Below are 16,772 nucleotides of genomic sequence, written 5' to 3'. Positions count from 1 at the left end.
ACAAATATTTGTAGGCAACAAGTTCCGTTGCTCACCTTATGTTTTTGAGAACTGATTTTCTTTTTAATATTTAAAAAACATACAACGATATCAACAATAATGATGAGAGGTACCTATGTTTCACTATCCGTGTTTGCTACTTTAAAACAGCTAAATGTAGAGTGCGCTACATGCATAATGGCTTTGAGTAATAAATAACTCATAAATCCACTCTCAAATTACAACACTTTTAATTTTTTATCCTTTAAAAGATATTTGGTCCAGTGCTATAACTTAGCTTGTTTAAACATACATGTTTTAAACTTTGAACCAACTTAAACAAGTTATTTGAGATTTTTCCTACAAACAAATTAGGTTAAATATGTAGACAAAATGCCTTTAAGGAAAAAAATAAAAACTTCAAATGATTAATAATATTAAAATTTGAAATGTCATTAAAAGTAAAGTTTAAATAAAGGGCTAGTTTCTTAATGTTTTGATAGTATGGACTATGGAAGGGGCTATATAAAATGTCAGTATTTTGAGTGTGGATTTCAAAATTTTCCAATACTTTGAGGGCAGATTTTTGAGTAACACACTTATGATAGATGGAGAGGTTGAAAAAATCACCGATATTATAGGTATATCAAAAATACCGTATCAAAAATATCGGTTTTTAAGGTATACCGAAAAAAAGATAAGGTATAGTATCGATACCGAAATTATTGGTATGGTAAATATATAAGATTTTTAAATTTTGGTATATCGAGATATATCGAAATAGTATATATATATAGATGAATGATAGAGAGAGGGAATTTGATGAGGGAATGACTTGACATCACCTTCATTGGTTGAAAAATGTAAAAGTGGGAGGAAAGAGAGAAAAAAGAGAAATTATTTGATTTTTTCAGCGAATAAGATTATGCCACGTCATTCCCTCACCAAATTCCCTCACCTAATCATTTCTCATATATATATATATATATATATATATATATATATATATATATAATATAATACTTATAAGGAAATAATTAAATAGATTTAATTTGATATTAATTTAATTATAGAAATATATTTTTTAAATAATATCAAAATATAATTATACTGAAATATTATTCAATATATGCCATCTCTAACCATCTCTAACTTATCGATGATATTGATATTTTTTTAAGTTAATATGATTTTTAGGTATCAAATGTATAATACTGATACCGTACCGAAATCAAGGTATACCGAAATCAAGGTAAGGTAAAAGTATGGTTTTTTTTATACCAAAATCAAGGTAAGGTAAAAGTATGCATTTTTTGTATACCGAAATTTTCGGTAAGATATAAGGTATAGATAAAACATTAACATATACTATACCGACTCACCCCTAAATAGATGGCTCCAATTTCATTTGGTATGGGACCAACTTTGCCCATCTTTTTTATGCTTAAAACTATAAATAAAGCTGACCAAATTCATCCATTTTTATTTTGTTTTATCAATCAAATCTCAAAATTTATGCATATTAACTTTCAAAAGATAGTTTGATTCAACTTATTCACATATGATTCACATATGATGATGTTTTGTTTTTACATTTAGCGTGTTAAGTCGTGTTTTACATTTTCTCTAATGGATTTTCTCTAATGGATTGAATGAGAAAAAATAAGCTCAATTTGTAAAGCTGATAAATATATAATAGTATTGAAAAAGTTACAAAATTGGTGTAAATATAATATTTCAATAATATTATTTTAAGTTTGAAAATGAGTTTTGAAGTTGAAGATGAATTGATGCGACCGACATGTCCTAACTTTTGAGTTTGAGAATGAGTTTTTGAGCACGTAAGAATTTCTCATTGTTTGGAAAAAATTACACGCGAGTTTTGAATAAAAAATAGATAATTTTAAAAATAATATTGAAAAATGTATACCTTAAATATATGTTAAACCTAACTCCATCTTTCTATATAGGTTTTGAATATATATCTAAACCTAAAAATCTTCAAATTCGGCTAGTAAGGAAGTTATTGTTATTTTATTTTTCTAAAATCAACTATTTTCCTTTTTTACTTTCAATCAAACAAAATATCCAAGTTCTTCCACTCAGCCGCTCCCTCCTCCTCCACCTTCCATTCTCACTCTCGCACCTATCCTTCCTCATTCCTCCTTTCCACACATTTTAAAAATAATTAAATATATGAAGTTTGCATGATTTTCAGAATAATGAACCTCTTTTTTTTTTTTTAAATTCAAAACTATTTAAAATTAAATGAATACAATAAATTGAAACATAAAAAATAATTTTAAATAATCATGTGTATTTCAATAATAAATATATTTAAAATTAAATTGTTGATTAAACTTATATGTGTGTTTTCTTATAACAAAATGACAATTTATGTTAATTTCATATATAGAGTGAAGTAGACAAACACAATTATTATAGAAAATATTTTTTATTTTATTTCGGAATTTGAATTTTGTTTCAAAGTTCTTTAAACTAAACAAAATAATATATATTTTTATTTTCTTATTATAAAATGCATAATCATAATTCACATGATATCTTTGCTACTAATAGTTATATTTTAATTTGATTATATGTTTTATATACTAATAATTCAAGTGATGATTGTATTAAAAATAATGTTGACTTGAACAAGATGAAAATTTTAGTGTATATAATCTAATAATATCTCTCACCAAAACTTGCTCTATAAATAAGTATGTGTAGTTGAAACTAAAAAAAAATTGAGGTAAATTTTGCTAGACATTGATTAACATATGGTAAGGAATAAATATAAATCTTGTTTTATTTTATTGATATATATTGCTCATAGTTTACAAAATGCAGTTATTTTCACAAGTTAAACAATTCCAAAATCTCACACTCAAGCTATTACTTCAAAACTTTCATCTTTAAAGTGAAGAAATAATAGAATTTTTGAGTTTTTGTATTGATATTATTTTAATATTGAATGTTTGGACTTACAAATTGAAAAACAAACCAAAATAAGAAAAAAGGGAAAAAAAACATTTTTGTATATCTATAGGTTTTATAAAAATAAATTAACACAAAGTTGATATGGCCGAGTTGGTCTAAGGCGCCAGATTAAGGTTCTGGTCCGAAAGGGCGTGGGTTCAAATCCCACTGTCAACATATGTTTTTTTTTTAATGAAACATAGGACCATTTTTGCTCCATATTACCATAAGAACCTTCCAAACAAACCATGGACTTAATGACATTTAGAATCTTTGGTTCAATCTTTTCAGTTTGGTTACTTTGGTACCAGTCCATAGTTGCCTTCAAAGGAGCCAATAAGTCAATTGACACTAAAAAAATATGTTTTAATTTTCTTCATAATTAATGTGTTTGGTTAAATTTTGGTGAATTTCAACTCATTACATAGTTTAGTACAACATACTATTGATCATATATATATTTTTTTTATGTTTATTTACTATTTTATAAATATATAAGATTTTTTCTTTCTTTCTGAAAATGGTTATAAAGGTCACTAGATAATGATTTTTTTTCACAATCTGAAAAGTTTGTGATTGAAAATGGTTGGATTTTGTTTGTTTGAAGAAGAGATGAAGATAAAATAATCCACTTAAATTTGATGCCACTATTCAAAATACCCAATTCTAAATGAAATTAATTTTGGTTTCATTTTGATTTGACTAAGCTTTTATATTTTATCTATTCTATGAATATTTTTCTTAATTTTGTTGAGGGGTGACCGAGTGGTGGTAGCTGTCTTCTTGGTGATGGAGCTTATAATTTGCAGAGATGAATAATAATGGGAGCATTTGAGTAGTTCCTTCCTTCTACATCTTCTATCAATGGCACACAACTTACGTCTCAGTTCTCCGTTCGTTGCCGTAACTTTCCCACCCAAACCCAAATGCAAAACTCATCTGTTGCCGCCGTCTCAGATTCTTTGCTTTGTTAAACACTCTCACAATTTGCTTCATACTCATTTTTCAATTGCTGGAAAATCCTACCGCTCCTCAGGTGCCATTAGAGCCATCCATCGCTCCAATCAGGTTTGACTCATTACCTTCTATTTTCATTATAGAAAACATTTCTTAGAATTATACTGCATTTTTGCTTTGTTTACCAGTTGGGTAGTGGTGGTGGTGGTGGTGAAGAACAGCCAGTCGGTGTGTCAGATTCATCAACAGTGTTCAATTGGACAGCTTCATTTCTTAACTTTGCATCAAATAATTTTCTTCCTTTGGGTATTGATTCTATTTTCTTCTTTTACTGTCTTCCAAAATGAGACAAATATTTTTCCATGATTTGAGCTTTCATTATCTAGTGTGGTAATCCTAAGAAACATAGGTGTTAACACATGTCCTTGAAGGCATTGTCAATTGGGGATTGATGTTATGTTCTTTTCAGCTCTTATTAGTGGAGTAACACTAGGCCTAGCAAATCCTACACTTGGATGTATTGCTGATAGTTATGGATTATCAAAATTTGGCCCTTTTGGTATATTCATTATCTCTGGTAAGATTTGCACTCTCCGTGAAACTTAACGCTATTCAAATTTACAGCTATGGACTATAATAATTATGCTTTTTCATGGACATAAAACAGGTTTGACTTTGCGCAGTAAAGAAATTGGAGAAGCCATGGAGGCTTGGCCTGCTGCCATATTTGGGCTAGTATGACCTCTACAGTTTCCTAATTCTGTTTTAATCTCTTTCATGATTCATTCTTCACTACATATTTCATACATGGATTATAGAATATTATTTGCTGGTTGCATTTTCTTCATTGGTGTTGATTCACACTTTTCACATAAACTTGTATACTTCCCCTTCAACTAGTCATCATCCCAATAAAGTCTCCAATATATGTCTTTGGCTTTACATAGTGATAAGATGGCAATGTACTTAGCATTTTAGTTTAGTGTAACATTTTAATCAACTTATTTATGATCGAGTAAGGGCAGAGAAGTTAAGCATACTTGGTAAACCCAGTGTCCATATGATAGCAACATTTAACCATCCATCTCTTGCAACAGAGTTCAAGACTTTTCCTGTATTGTTTCATTTTATTGCTTCCATAGTCCCATTAAATTGTCACTTGCTACATATCAAAAAGTAAAATGCTTATGCGAGATGTTAGAGAATGGCGGTCGATTTATCATTTTAGCTCCAACATTATCTGGATTTTTTATTGGTTATTTTTTTCCTTTAGGTAGTTGTATTTGATGATTGAACTTTGTTTGTCAAGGTGTCATGGACTCGAGATGATATTGACATGATCCATTTTAAAAGTTAGAAAAGTGGGTGTGGAAAGAATATACAAACTTTGGTTGTGTTTTTCCCTTGCTTTATTGTAGTCATTTTAGAGATGAAGTTATATCTAAACGAAAGATTTTGCAAAAATCAAATAACCAAGGGATAATAATTTTGTTTTTTGTTCTTTTGAAAAATGATGTGGGAGCATGACTGCTTTAATAGTGTGCTGCTTCAAGTGATGGTGATAATGCCTTTCTTATCCAGCTATCTGTCTTATGAAATTCCCAGCATTCTATCTCAAATGGCAGCTGACATGTACTTGATAAGAGGTAACCCAAAATTGAGTGTGGAAAACTATTGGCCATATAACAAACACACAGTAACAAGCCCTTAACAGTATCAACCACCCCATAGGAAATTATCATAATACTTATAAATTAATAAGCTAGAGACATTACAAATTTACTTTGCTGCTTAAGAGATGCAAAATGATTTGATTAATATTTTTTATGCTTGCCATTCATCTTTGGATTCTCTTTGTCACTTTCATATGTTCTACTTCATCTAGATAATGATTGATTCTCTTTTTGGCTAATGTAGGGTTCAATCTTAATTCTGACTCCAATCTTTTCTAGGCTTGTCTTGATGCTTCGTCTCCAACCTCAGGAATTTGTCACAGGTATCAGGATCATTTATGGTTTATGAACTTCGATGAACTTATTTGAATCTGTATAGTTGAAATTCCTTGATATTCTAAACTAGCGGCACATAGCTTTGATAAAGTTTGGAGATGTTAGAAAAGTTATGATGTTTTTGCTTAAGGGTTGTTTTTGGTAGTTACAGTATAATCAACTACGTTGATACCATGACTTGACTTTCTATTCTTGTAGTCTTAAACATCATGACCTTTTATATCTTGTAATGCCTTAAATTGACAGAGGATTGTGTGCTTCTGGAATTTTCTTCCCATTTAAACCACATCAGCAATACTATAGGTTGAGAGTATAAGGGGAAGGGGGTATAATAACAATGTTTTTATATGGTGTTTGGTAATTTTATTTTACAGGTACAAACTTATACTCCTATGCAACTTATACTTCATATGTAGTATAAACTTGGAACTATACCAGCTAATCTTCAGTTCTGTCTTGAAGACACTTTAGATGATTTTTATTTTTATTTTCATTTCATCTGCTTCTTGAAAATGTTGTGGTTAAAGGTCTTCAATTTGTGTATCTTATGGAGTGCTTGTTTTATTCAAGAAAAAACTTATTAATGCTGATCCCATTTTTGTGGAAGTGTTTAATTAAATCAGAGTCTCCCTCTTCTCAAGCCTACTGATGGAAGTCACACAAGCAGTTTCATTGCTTCATTACTTTTAACTGCAAACAACCCAGACTTGGCAAGATAGCATGGTTTATGATAAGCAAGATACTCCATCTTCATAATGATAGTTGTGGCCAAGAATTACTTTTATCTTATTTGTTTTATAACTTTTTTGATTGGCATTTTCTAGTCTATAGTTTGAAAGGAAAGCTTGATTTGAGTCTTGGTTTCCAGAGTTATGGAGGTACTACTGATAGATATTTCAGCCATGATTGGACCTATTTTGGTAGGCTTGGGCTGGTGTTGACATGTGTGAGAACTTTAATTTAAATACGAGAATCAAGTATTATAGGTGATGTTGAGATATGTGAGAAATTTAATTCAAATTTCCAGTTTCCTTTTTATTTATTTATTTTGTTTTGGTCCAAATTTCCAGTTTCTTTCTTGTGCCAAAGGCGCCGTTATCTCCTTACTAGAAGTAGCTTCCTTTCTGGAACTACTACGATAAAATCTAAAATTCAAGGCCTCATATGCTTTGCTGTTTAGCTGGATACTGGAAGTGTTATTTTAAGCTTCAGTCTTGTTTTCTTGAGCTTTAGCTGGATACTGGAAGTTCCTTCTGATGCCTACAAAAGAGCTCAGGATGCAAGAAAGACATATGTTTGATGCTACTGAAATCAATACATCTATTTTTATATGATATATGCGCTTCTATCTGTTATTCCCTTTCCAGTCCTTGGTTGTTTTCATTTTGGAGTAACTCCCTTTAGTCTATTTATCTTAGAGTACTTTCAAAGTGCATCATCCACTTCTCATTGTGTGTGCATACACCCATTTACTCAAAAACAAACACCCATAAAGTAGAGATGATAAATTATGGAGCAGACTTATGCCATTTTAACCTATTTATGCAGTTATCTTAGTGCTTTTGTTCATGCAGGACTGGCCATTTTCTGCTGCATGCCCACAACATTGTCAAGTGGAGTTGCATTGACAAGGGTATCATGCCCTTAAACCCTCAGTTCTGTGTATAGTAGTTTATTGTGATTTATCACTGACAATGAAGTTAAAAGTTTGACAGTAGGGTTTAATTGCTGGTTGCAGCTTGCTGGGGGAAATTCTGCTCTTGCTCTTGCAATGACAGTGATCTCTAATATGCTAGGAATTCTGATTGTAAGTTATGGGAGGTATCATAAATCAGTGACAATTTTTTCCACACATGAATAAAGAGAAGTTGTCGATTCCTCTTTGCAGCTCATTTCATAGCGTGAAACAAGTTGCAACTAAATGTTGGCTAAATTTCTTGAGTTATAGTTCCCCTGAGGTTACATAAATAGAGGAATTTTATATGATTGCATGAGTAATCTTCTTGTTGCACTCTTCTTAATATATAACCAAAATTGCTACCAATTCACTGTGGTAGTAGATAACTTCAGACCCTCATATTCTCCAGTGTGACAGTTAGGCATGTTAACTTTTTAAGAGCATGTTTCCATGGAAATCTTGCCAGTTTATACGAACGATTGAGGATTTATGTTAATTAATTAACCAAGACTTGAAATCTGAACAAGGCTATTTGGATGCTATAATTTGTAAGTTACATTGTTTGTATCTTTGCCCATAAACCTGAACAAGACCTTTGGCTCTTAAAACATTGTTGCTATATCTTTATTTTATTTTTTATTTTTTCCGAGAAAATTGTTATCCCTTTATTTTGTTATACTATTATTGAGGCTAAATAGCCCATCTTAAACATACATGCATAGATTGCGAATAGTGGAACCCTTAATTGAACTCCAAATATGGTCAAGCCTTTCAATTACAAGAAACATTTATCTCAGTGTTTACTAATACCCTTGTACAGTCAATGTTTGTTGAATTACTAATCATTGATGTACATAATGTTCTGTTTTCTGAAGTTGGCTATCCCTTTTATGTGCGCACACAAACATGTATTCATCTATATGTGTCATCTATTCAGTTGGTGTTTTGGCATATCTTTTCTCATATTGCTTCCTTGAATAAGTTTAGAATCAGCCAAAGTGATTTTATGCTTAAAGTCATCCGTAATGTTTCAGGTGCCCTTTTCTATTTCAAAATTCATAGCCGATGGAGTTGGTATATCCTTTCCAACGAAGCAGTTGTTTAAAAGTCTGGTCCTTACTCTCTTGGTGCCACTTATTTTGGGGAAGGTATGTTTCATGTTTATGCTATATGTATACTTTGAACCATTTGTTACTAAAATGATTTATCTATCATATCGCTTTCATGCTACATGATTTAGGTGTATAATTTTTATGCAATTAATTTGTGGCTTCTTGTTACTTTATATTGTGCTCTCATATGGAACGTTAACGATTGATCTATTTTGCTTCTTTATTTATTTTTAAATGAAGATCGAACTCTCGACCTCCCGCTTAAACAAAGGGCACCTTATCCGCTCAACTATTAGTGTTGTCAAAATCTAGCGTGCTTCTTTATGTCTGTGCATCTTTTCTTTTTTGACCTTTGCATTTAGGAACATTGCCTCTTTTTCTGAATTATTCTTAATATATCTATATATTTTAATCAATAGCCAATTTAATCAGAAAAATATTTCTCTATTATTGCAACAGATTGTGAATTTATTAATATTTTGTTTTTTTGTTTGTTAATGATGATGATGGATCAACAGGCGTGTCGTGAATTATTTAGAGGTGGGTGCATTTGTAATATGCATATGGTTTTAAACTCAGACACACATCATTTCTAACAGTTGCAATGATTCTTTTCCAGGTATTTTGGCTTAGTTCTCAATGTATTCAGAGCTTGGCTAGCACGTATTCAACTTTCGGTTATATTTCTTCTAAACAGTATCAGAGTCAAGAAAATCTGTCAGTATCTTTGGAAGAATTCTTCCATCAAAACTTGAAAATGATGTGTGCATTATATACAGATTTTTCTAAGTTTCCACTTATGTGCTTAGCTAATTTCTAAAGATTTATTAGATTCAGCAACAAGTTAAGCTAACTAAAAAATTATTCAACATCTTCTCTTAAACTCAGTGCAAAACTTTTGAGTTTCATAAAAAGGGACACCGAGAGTAACATTTGTCGGTGACAAACATTTCTCAACTTGTGCAACATATATCAAATAATGTCTTCAGACTTGTTTCAATATCACATGCAGGTGTAGCAGACACAGTTGATAAAAATAGGAAGTTTTTGTCAATAATGAATGCCCTCCTGCTCAGTTTGGTAAGGTTTAAACCTGCCTTGTTTTTATATAGCTTTTGAGACTAAAGCTTAGTAATGATACTTAAGGCCTTGTTCTTTGCACATCTTTCTCTCTACTCTATTTTGATGCAATAGTTTTATAATTTTCTAGAGTTTTACTTTCATTATATTTATAATTTAATAAAATAAAATAAAATAAAAATCTAACATTAAAACAAAAACAAAAAAATGTTGTCAAAATTTTCAAAGTTGAATAATGAACTTGAGATCTCTGGCAAGTTCAGGTCCCAGCTTGACATGAATGTAAGAAGACAAGCTGATTTGAATATCTCGACTTAAGTTGTAAAGAGTGATCATGAGTTTCTGACCATAATTTATTAAAGAGGGGTTTGAAATCGAGTTACTAAATACCATGGATTTGATCTGTCTTATCACATTATATATATAATCTATATTATATTCTAACATCTTTTCGCAAAAAAAAAAATCTTTTGCCAATTAGGTACCATGGATACAAGTAAGCAGGTCAAGGCCCCTTCTCCTCGAGGTCAAGGCTGAAGTTTTTCTAATAGCTATTGGAATGGGAGCGTATGTATATACATATCTACTCCATTCTTTCACTTAATAAAAAACACCAATTATCCCTTTTTTGATTTCCCAAAGTATCCATAGTTATGGTTTGTGGGCTGCACGTGACAATTTTTCTGGTCTTTTACATGTCAATGTTTTAATTAACAAGCAAGTTCATTGTTTATGTTCATGAAGTTTTTTTTTACTATTTATCGGTTGACCTTGGAATATACATTTACATGCTCATGTGTTTCTGTAAGTTCATATGGTTGCTGTGTTCTTCTTGCAAACTAATGGTGTTCCTGTATTGGGAAAACAAAATAGAAAATTTCTGGTTTATTCAGACAAGGTTCACCATGGATGAAGAAATTGCATTATATTGGTTTGAAATTAATATATGTGATATAACAAAAAGAATTGTGCTGCAGTTTATTCTTTAAGATTCACATTTTTAATTGAAATAAAATAAAATTGTGGTGTTAAAAAATGTATTTGTAGCTTGATTACAATGGAAAAGCTAGTTTGAGAGAAAAGTAAAGAAATTTCAGCTACTTTGATATATTATATCTCATAGGATTGCTCTCTCATTTCAGGTTACTTCATCTGATCTTATTAGCTTTTAATGTGATTGCCATTAAGGGCCTTTCAGCAATGACTGGTGGTGACAAGTCTCTCTTTGCTAAAAGAGAGAATGCCATTGCTCTCATACTAGTAGCAAGCCAGGTTAGATTTGCCACTATTCTATGAACCATGGAAAATGTTCCTTTGTGGGAGGGATGTTTTTCTATACTGTATGTTTAATGCAAATATTGACATGTAGTGTATATGGTAAATTACGTTTAGAAAACTCTCCCAGTCATGATAGCAGTTGTAGAGCCGCTTAAGGGCGTATTTGGGGAATCTGGTTTGCTAATTCTTCCTTGTGTTGCTGCACATATGAATCAGGTTTGGTATCGAACTTTTAACCTTTCTTTCTTATATTCCTTGTCCCCTTTATTGATTTTAAATGAATATTGTTCAGTTTCCTTTAACACCCATTTTTCACAATTTCAAAGATATTTGACATGTAAACTGCCTCTTGTCCCATAGTATATGTTTACTTTATTTTTGGTTCAAATATTGGCATAGTTGAAAAATATAGAACTTAGGAAATAAGTTCCTTCAAAATATATTTTTCTTCTTTCATTCTTCTCTCTTTTGTCCAGACTGACTAACATGACTTCACTCACACAGATCATCTTCGACTCGTTTCTTATAAACTACCTTCCCCGAAACAACTCACTTGAAGTCGCCAAGACAGCTTGATTTGCCTGTAGTCACCGATGTGTGGAAACATGAAGGTGTCATTGGCCCATTAAATTTGTGGAGGGGTTCGAGCATCTTGTCCTTGACATATGCTTGTACACATATCATTTTCATCTTGGGCCTATTGTTTTTAGTATAAATTGAATATTCTTATCTATTTGGGAATTCTAAATTGGAATTCCTATAACAATTGTATCACACAAGACAATAAAATACATTCTGGTATTGCATTTGTTGCACTAATGGGAATCAAAACTGAGGCTTCATGGTAATATGATATTTGTTTTTAACTCATTTTTACAGTTATTAAGCAAAAGTTTGATTTATATGTATATATACATATATCCCATACTATCTTTTACCCAAAAAATACATTATATATAGTATTAAATTATGATAAAATGACATAAGTAAAAAATGTTAATATACAGATCAATATTTCTACATTTGAACAAAAAAATATTATTTTGATACTTGGTGTGGATTTAGATAAAATCACATTTAAAAACATTATATATATGAACCAGTCAGACACATTTTTAAGATCATTGTCTTAGTTTTAGTACTTAGTATAGTAAGAATTTAGAACCATAATCAAAAGACAATAATCATATGCATAATGGAGACAGTTACATATTTGATTACTACAAACAACAAAAGCCATCATAGGCACTGTCATAATACATCAAGGAAAAACATAAATATTGGGAAATACTGATTAAGACTCGAAACAGAATCCTTCCAAAAGCAAAATTTCTTCACTTAACTCGCACTTGGAGGGATATAAGGATTTTTCAACCGCTTAACATCTTCTCAATAAGTCAAACAAGGAAATAGAAAAAGGAAAGAAAAATGGTGGTTTTCTTACTTGGGAAAGCCCGTTTCAGGATCCAGAAGAGCTCGTGTTTCATCAGTTAGAACTATGGGCCCTCTACCGGGTCGGGTGCATATGAAGTAACTGACATCTCCCCTGAACTTATGGGTCTGAGTATTGGCTTCTGAAGGTGGAGGCAAAGTTTCAATGTCTTTCATTTCCTTCACTCCAACATCTTCCAGTATAGTCTTATCACCAATAACATAGCTGGAGAAGAAAAAGAAAGCTCTTTAAGCAAAATCCACAACAGAATTATTTTTATAATAAATAATCTGTGGGGTAAAAAAAAGGGTACCTGCCCAAATCAGAATCCGAGGGTGGTGGAAAAGAGAAAAGAAGACGCTTCAACAAAAGGGCGGCAGCATTCCTATCGCGCGCTATCATGACAGCATTTGGCCCGGCATCAAACGTGTAAGCAACCTGTCGTTATATAGTAAAATCTGAGTTTTTTTTTGTTTTTTTATCAAGAACCTATTCAATTTGCTAACATTCACATTTACAAAAGAAAATAAAGATGAAATATTGTTTGGCATCCCCCTTCATGTAGTTGAGACGTCACTGTTTTTTTCTTTTTCATTCTAAAGTTTCTCATAAAATCAATTCAAACACTTTTTTTTTCTCAAAGGAGTGTAAACAAACAGACACTTAACAGTTTCAGAAGCCCAAAGAGAAATAATAATTGGCAAGGAAAAGAGCAAACCTGAGGAGTCCCTTCAGCCCGGTTCCACTTTTCAACGCAACTAATAATCCTGAAAAGTATTTTTCTCACAATTCAGCCTTAAATAGTGAAAAAACAATTTACTGAAGCTGCTAAATTGGAATTTATTGAACCTATTTAGAAACTTTTGTATTTTATCACTATAACAATTTCATTTGAAGATTACCATGAGCATGATCCAAATTATAGTGTTATTTTTGTTGTTTCATTTGGTATATAAATTATTTTATAGATCATGATCCAAATTATAATGTAATATTTTGTTTAATTTGGTTTCTGTTTATATTTTGAAATGAAACGGATTATTTTTTGGTCATTCTGATGTTTGGAAAATATAACAAATATAAGTTTTTTCGGATTTACCTATGTGATGTGTCATTCATGTAGAAAATAGGAGGAGACGTATCCAGGCAGACAGCATGAAACTGGTTACTGTCGGCACAAGCCAAGCTTGCAAAAGCCGAGAAATCGCGCTCTCTAATGGCTTCTTCCATCTCAATAATGCGTTTTGGAACTACCTCCTGCACATTCATTCAAAATAACGCAAAGAAACATTAAGAAGAAATCTCTATTTACAATTATTGTAAACAAGGTTTTTCTCCCTTCCTACAGTTTATACATGAATTGGTTGATTAGTACCTTTGCTCTATGGTGTATCAGCTTACTCGTATCAACAGTCTCACGCATTCCCGAGGTGCTGCTTGTTTCCTTCTGCCGCGAGCTCACCTGCACCAAAAGATGAAAAAAAAAATAGTCAATTCCCAAAATTAAGAGGAGTTGTGGATTTTTCTTCAAACAAACAGTTAATAACCGATAATATATACCACTGCTATGATAATCACAAGGTCATCCCAGTGTTTCTCATCGGCAAGTTGCACAGCCACACTGTCACTTCCATCGTTGTTCTATAATAGTCATAATTATTGGAAACATAAATTTCAAATAATGAATTACATTATGTTCATAACTACTAAACTATTAAACCTACCTTCCCCATAATCCATTTCGCAAAGCCACCAAACAAACTGCGACAAGCGCTCCCGGATCCTTGTCTTGAATACGAACAAACAACATCAAGAATTTTATGCAGTTATGCACCATAAAACCTTTTTCTTAACAATTTGTTTCATAAAATTTGAAAACACTCATAATCTGATGTGCATAGCAGGTCTAATTTTCAATGTTATTATGTTTCTCTTGAACCAAATGACACACCAACAAAATATGGGAATCGGGAACCCTTTTTTCTTTATCCGCATACTCATCCATCATCCATGTTTCCCTAGAAATCAGATACTGATCTACTTTTGAATTAAGCTTTTATAGACTATTGTAGAAACATAAATCTATCAGTCTGCTACACCCTTCAAGCCAACTGACTTTTATGCAAGGAATTGGGCATTCCAAACCTAGATTCTCTCTTTTGACGGTGCACATATGCTGTTTGGGTTTCTTCTTATTGCTTTGTGAAAGTTTTTAATTTCCAATTGCAATGCATTGTTCTCTCAATCAAAACAAAAATTGCTAGGTACCTACCTAGCTATGGCTGATAGTTGACTTTCATCTTCTTGCACATTCATTAGCTTTGCAAGAGCAAACACTGCATGCAAAGTTGAAGCAAGTGTGTTATGATATAATTGAATTAAACAACAAAAAGAACTTGAAAAGGATGGATGGATGGATACCCAGACAAGCTAAACCAGCAGCTGAGGAGGCCAAACCAGCAGCAGTAGGGAAATTGTTATAAGAAGCAATGTGCAAATGCAGATTCTTCCATTCCTCTTTTGTTATCTTGATTCCCTTCTTCTCATCGATCACATCACTTGCCCGAGATCGAATTTCTCTCAAACAGCTCTGGTATCTTCCTCCACCAAGAGAAATCTCCTGCAAATCCATCCAACGCACTCTAAACATGTTTCCCTAGATGAATCGAGGGGAAAAAATCAATAAAATTACCTTGCCGTTGAGCCACATGCGATCTTGATCGAAGCTTGGACTGACGGCGACGGTGGTGGTAGTGCAGAGATGCGCCGGATCAAGCGTGACGCTGATACTGTCATTGATCGGTAGAATCAGAGTTTCGTCCCTTTTGCCCCAATATTTGATTACGGCAATGTTGGTAGGCGTCTGAGCCGTCAGCATCAATACCCATTTCTTCGTTTCGTCCGCCATTTCTGTTGATGCCCACCGCCGAAGAGCTGACTGACTACTGCCCACTCGATTCGTTGACTGGCGAAATCAGTGATATGGTATCAAAAAATAAAAATGCCACCTTTCTGCAAGATCTGTATTAGGGTCTTATATTATATTATATATATATATATAATATATAATATATATAGAGAGAGAAAGAGTGTGATGTTCTTTGTTCTTGTTGGGGAGATGATAATCAAAGTCAGTCAGAGCCCTCCATGGTTGAAGAAGAAAACGATGCAAATTCCTTACTACATTTTTATTTATTATTATTCTTAAGAATGAAAAAAAAATTACTATAATTCTCCAAATTCTAATTATTATCTTCTTTTGAGTAAACATTATTTATATAATTAAATTAAAATATATTTTTATGGAAATTATTACCTAACTATTTTAACAAATAAAATATATTTATGTTGCATCATTTAGATTTTTATAATTGTTGAATAAAGGGACAAATTACTTAAATTTGTATTGTGCATTTCCCATTCAAAACCGTCAAATTTGAATTATGTTTCAAATGTAGTACTATTTATGATATATATATTATTGTTTTTATTTAAACGATTACATATAAATGTGTTTACTTACATCACACTTTTACTTAAAAAAGAATTCAAGATTTATTATTATATGCAGAAAATAATAATTATATTGTGATTATTTAAAATACTAATAATATTATTAATACCCATTTGATTAAAAATAATATCCATATTTATAATAAAATGCAGTATTTATTAAATCAAAGTTCAAAAAATGAAGGATGAAGGATGCATGGAAAGCATGGAAGCATGAAAAATATAAGCGAGAAAAACGAGTTCCTCATGATCCAACCAGCCCTCTTCTGTTTACATGTTTTTGTGATTAAATTTGTAAGTTTAATTTAATATATATAAATTATATCATTATTTTATATCAAACTAAATATATGATCCCAAATGAATTATAATAAATAATATAGTTTTGAAAAAGTTAAAAATTAAAGTAGAAAGAATTTTACTTCAAAATATCAAATATCTTAAATTCAACACTATAAACTAAAATGAAAACATTACTTTGAGAATAAAATTAAGGGAATAAATATCTGAAATAAAAATATTTGAATTTTAAGTTATTTAATATGATTTGGGTCTCAACTCATCTTCATATTATTCAAGAAATAAGTATATCTAATAATTCATTAAAGTATAAGAAAAATAATTAACTATAAAGATCAAATACAATTAATAACAAAAAAAAAGTATGTTTTTAGTTTCGAAAACTATATTAGTGTATATATAAGACCTAGAATATTGTTTAAGAAATGTGCACTTTTCAATTATTTTTTTTA

General features: G+C 31.3%; 2 protein-coding genes and 1 non-coding gene across 3 annotated transcripts; 2 read left to right on the top strand and 1 right to left on the bottom strand.

Moving 5' to 3' along the window:
* Positions 1-3,057: 3,057 nt before the first annotated feature.
* TRNAL-AAG lies at positions 3,058-3,138 on the top strand. Its single transcript has one exon. It is a non-coding gene; the product is annotated as a tRNA-Leu (tRNA).
* Positions 3,139-3,558: 420 nt separating this feature from the next.
* LOC124931160 (probable sodium/metabolite cotransporter BASS4, chloroplastic) lies at positions 3,559-11,945 on the top strand. Its single transcript, XM_047471558.1, has 14 exons — positions 3,559-4,029; positions 4,107-4,224; positions 4,388-4,495; positions 4,586-4,653; positions 5,836-5,914; positions 7,502-7,560; positions 7,666-7,734; positions 8,640-8,753; positions 9,236-9,257; positions 9,730-9,797; positions 10,279-10,364; positions 10,940-11,069; positions 11,190-11,291; positions 11,580-11,945. The coding sequence occupies exons 1-14, from the start codon at positions 3,826-3,828 to the stop codon at positions 11,649-11,651; spliced, it is 1,299 nt and encodes a 432-aa protein (XP_047327514.1). The 5' UTR covers positions 3,559-3,825; the 3' UTR covers positions 11,652-11,945.
* Positions 11,946-12,248: 303 nt separating this feature from the next.
* Positions 12,249-15,554, bottom strand: LOC124931297 (diphosphomevalonate decarboxylase 2). The gene is made up of 10 exons (XM_047471732.1): positions 15,200-15,554; positions 14,929-15,127; positions 14,780-14,843; positions 14,232-14,295; positions 14,068-14,148; positions 13,883-13,969; positions 13,607-13,764; positions 13,226-13,274; positions 12,821-12,945; positions 12,249-12,732 (listed from the first exon to the last, which is right to left on the bottom strand). Exons 1-10 carry the CDS (start codon positions 15,413-15,415, stop codon positions 12,516-12,518), a joined length of 1,260 nt encoding a protein of 419 aa, XP_047327688.1. The 5' UTR covers positions 15,416-15,554; the 3' UTR covers positions 12,249-12,515.
* Between the last annotated feature and the right edge of the window lie 1,218 nt (positions 15,555-16,772).

Source organism: Impatiens glandulifera, chromosome 3, assembly GCF_907164915.1.
Source record: "Impatiens glandulifera chromosome 3, dImpGla2.1, whole genome shotgun sequence".
NCBI lineage: Eukaryota > Viridiplantae > Streptophyta > Magnoliopsida > Ericales > Balsaminaceae > Impatiens > Impatiens glandulifera.
The sequence above is the reverse complement of the archived record's forward strand: the minus strand, read 5'-3'. Positions and strand labels throughout refer to the sequence as shown.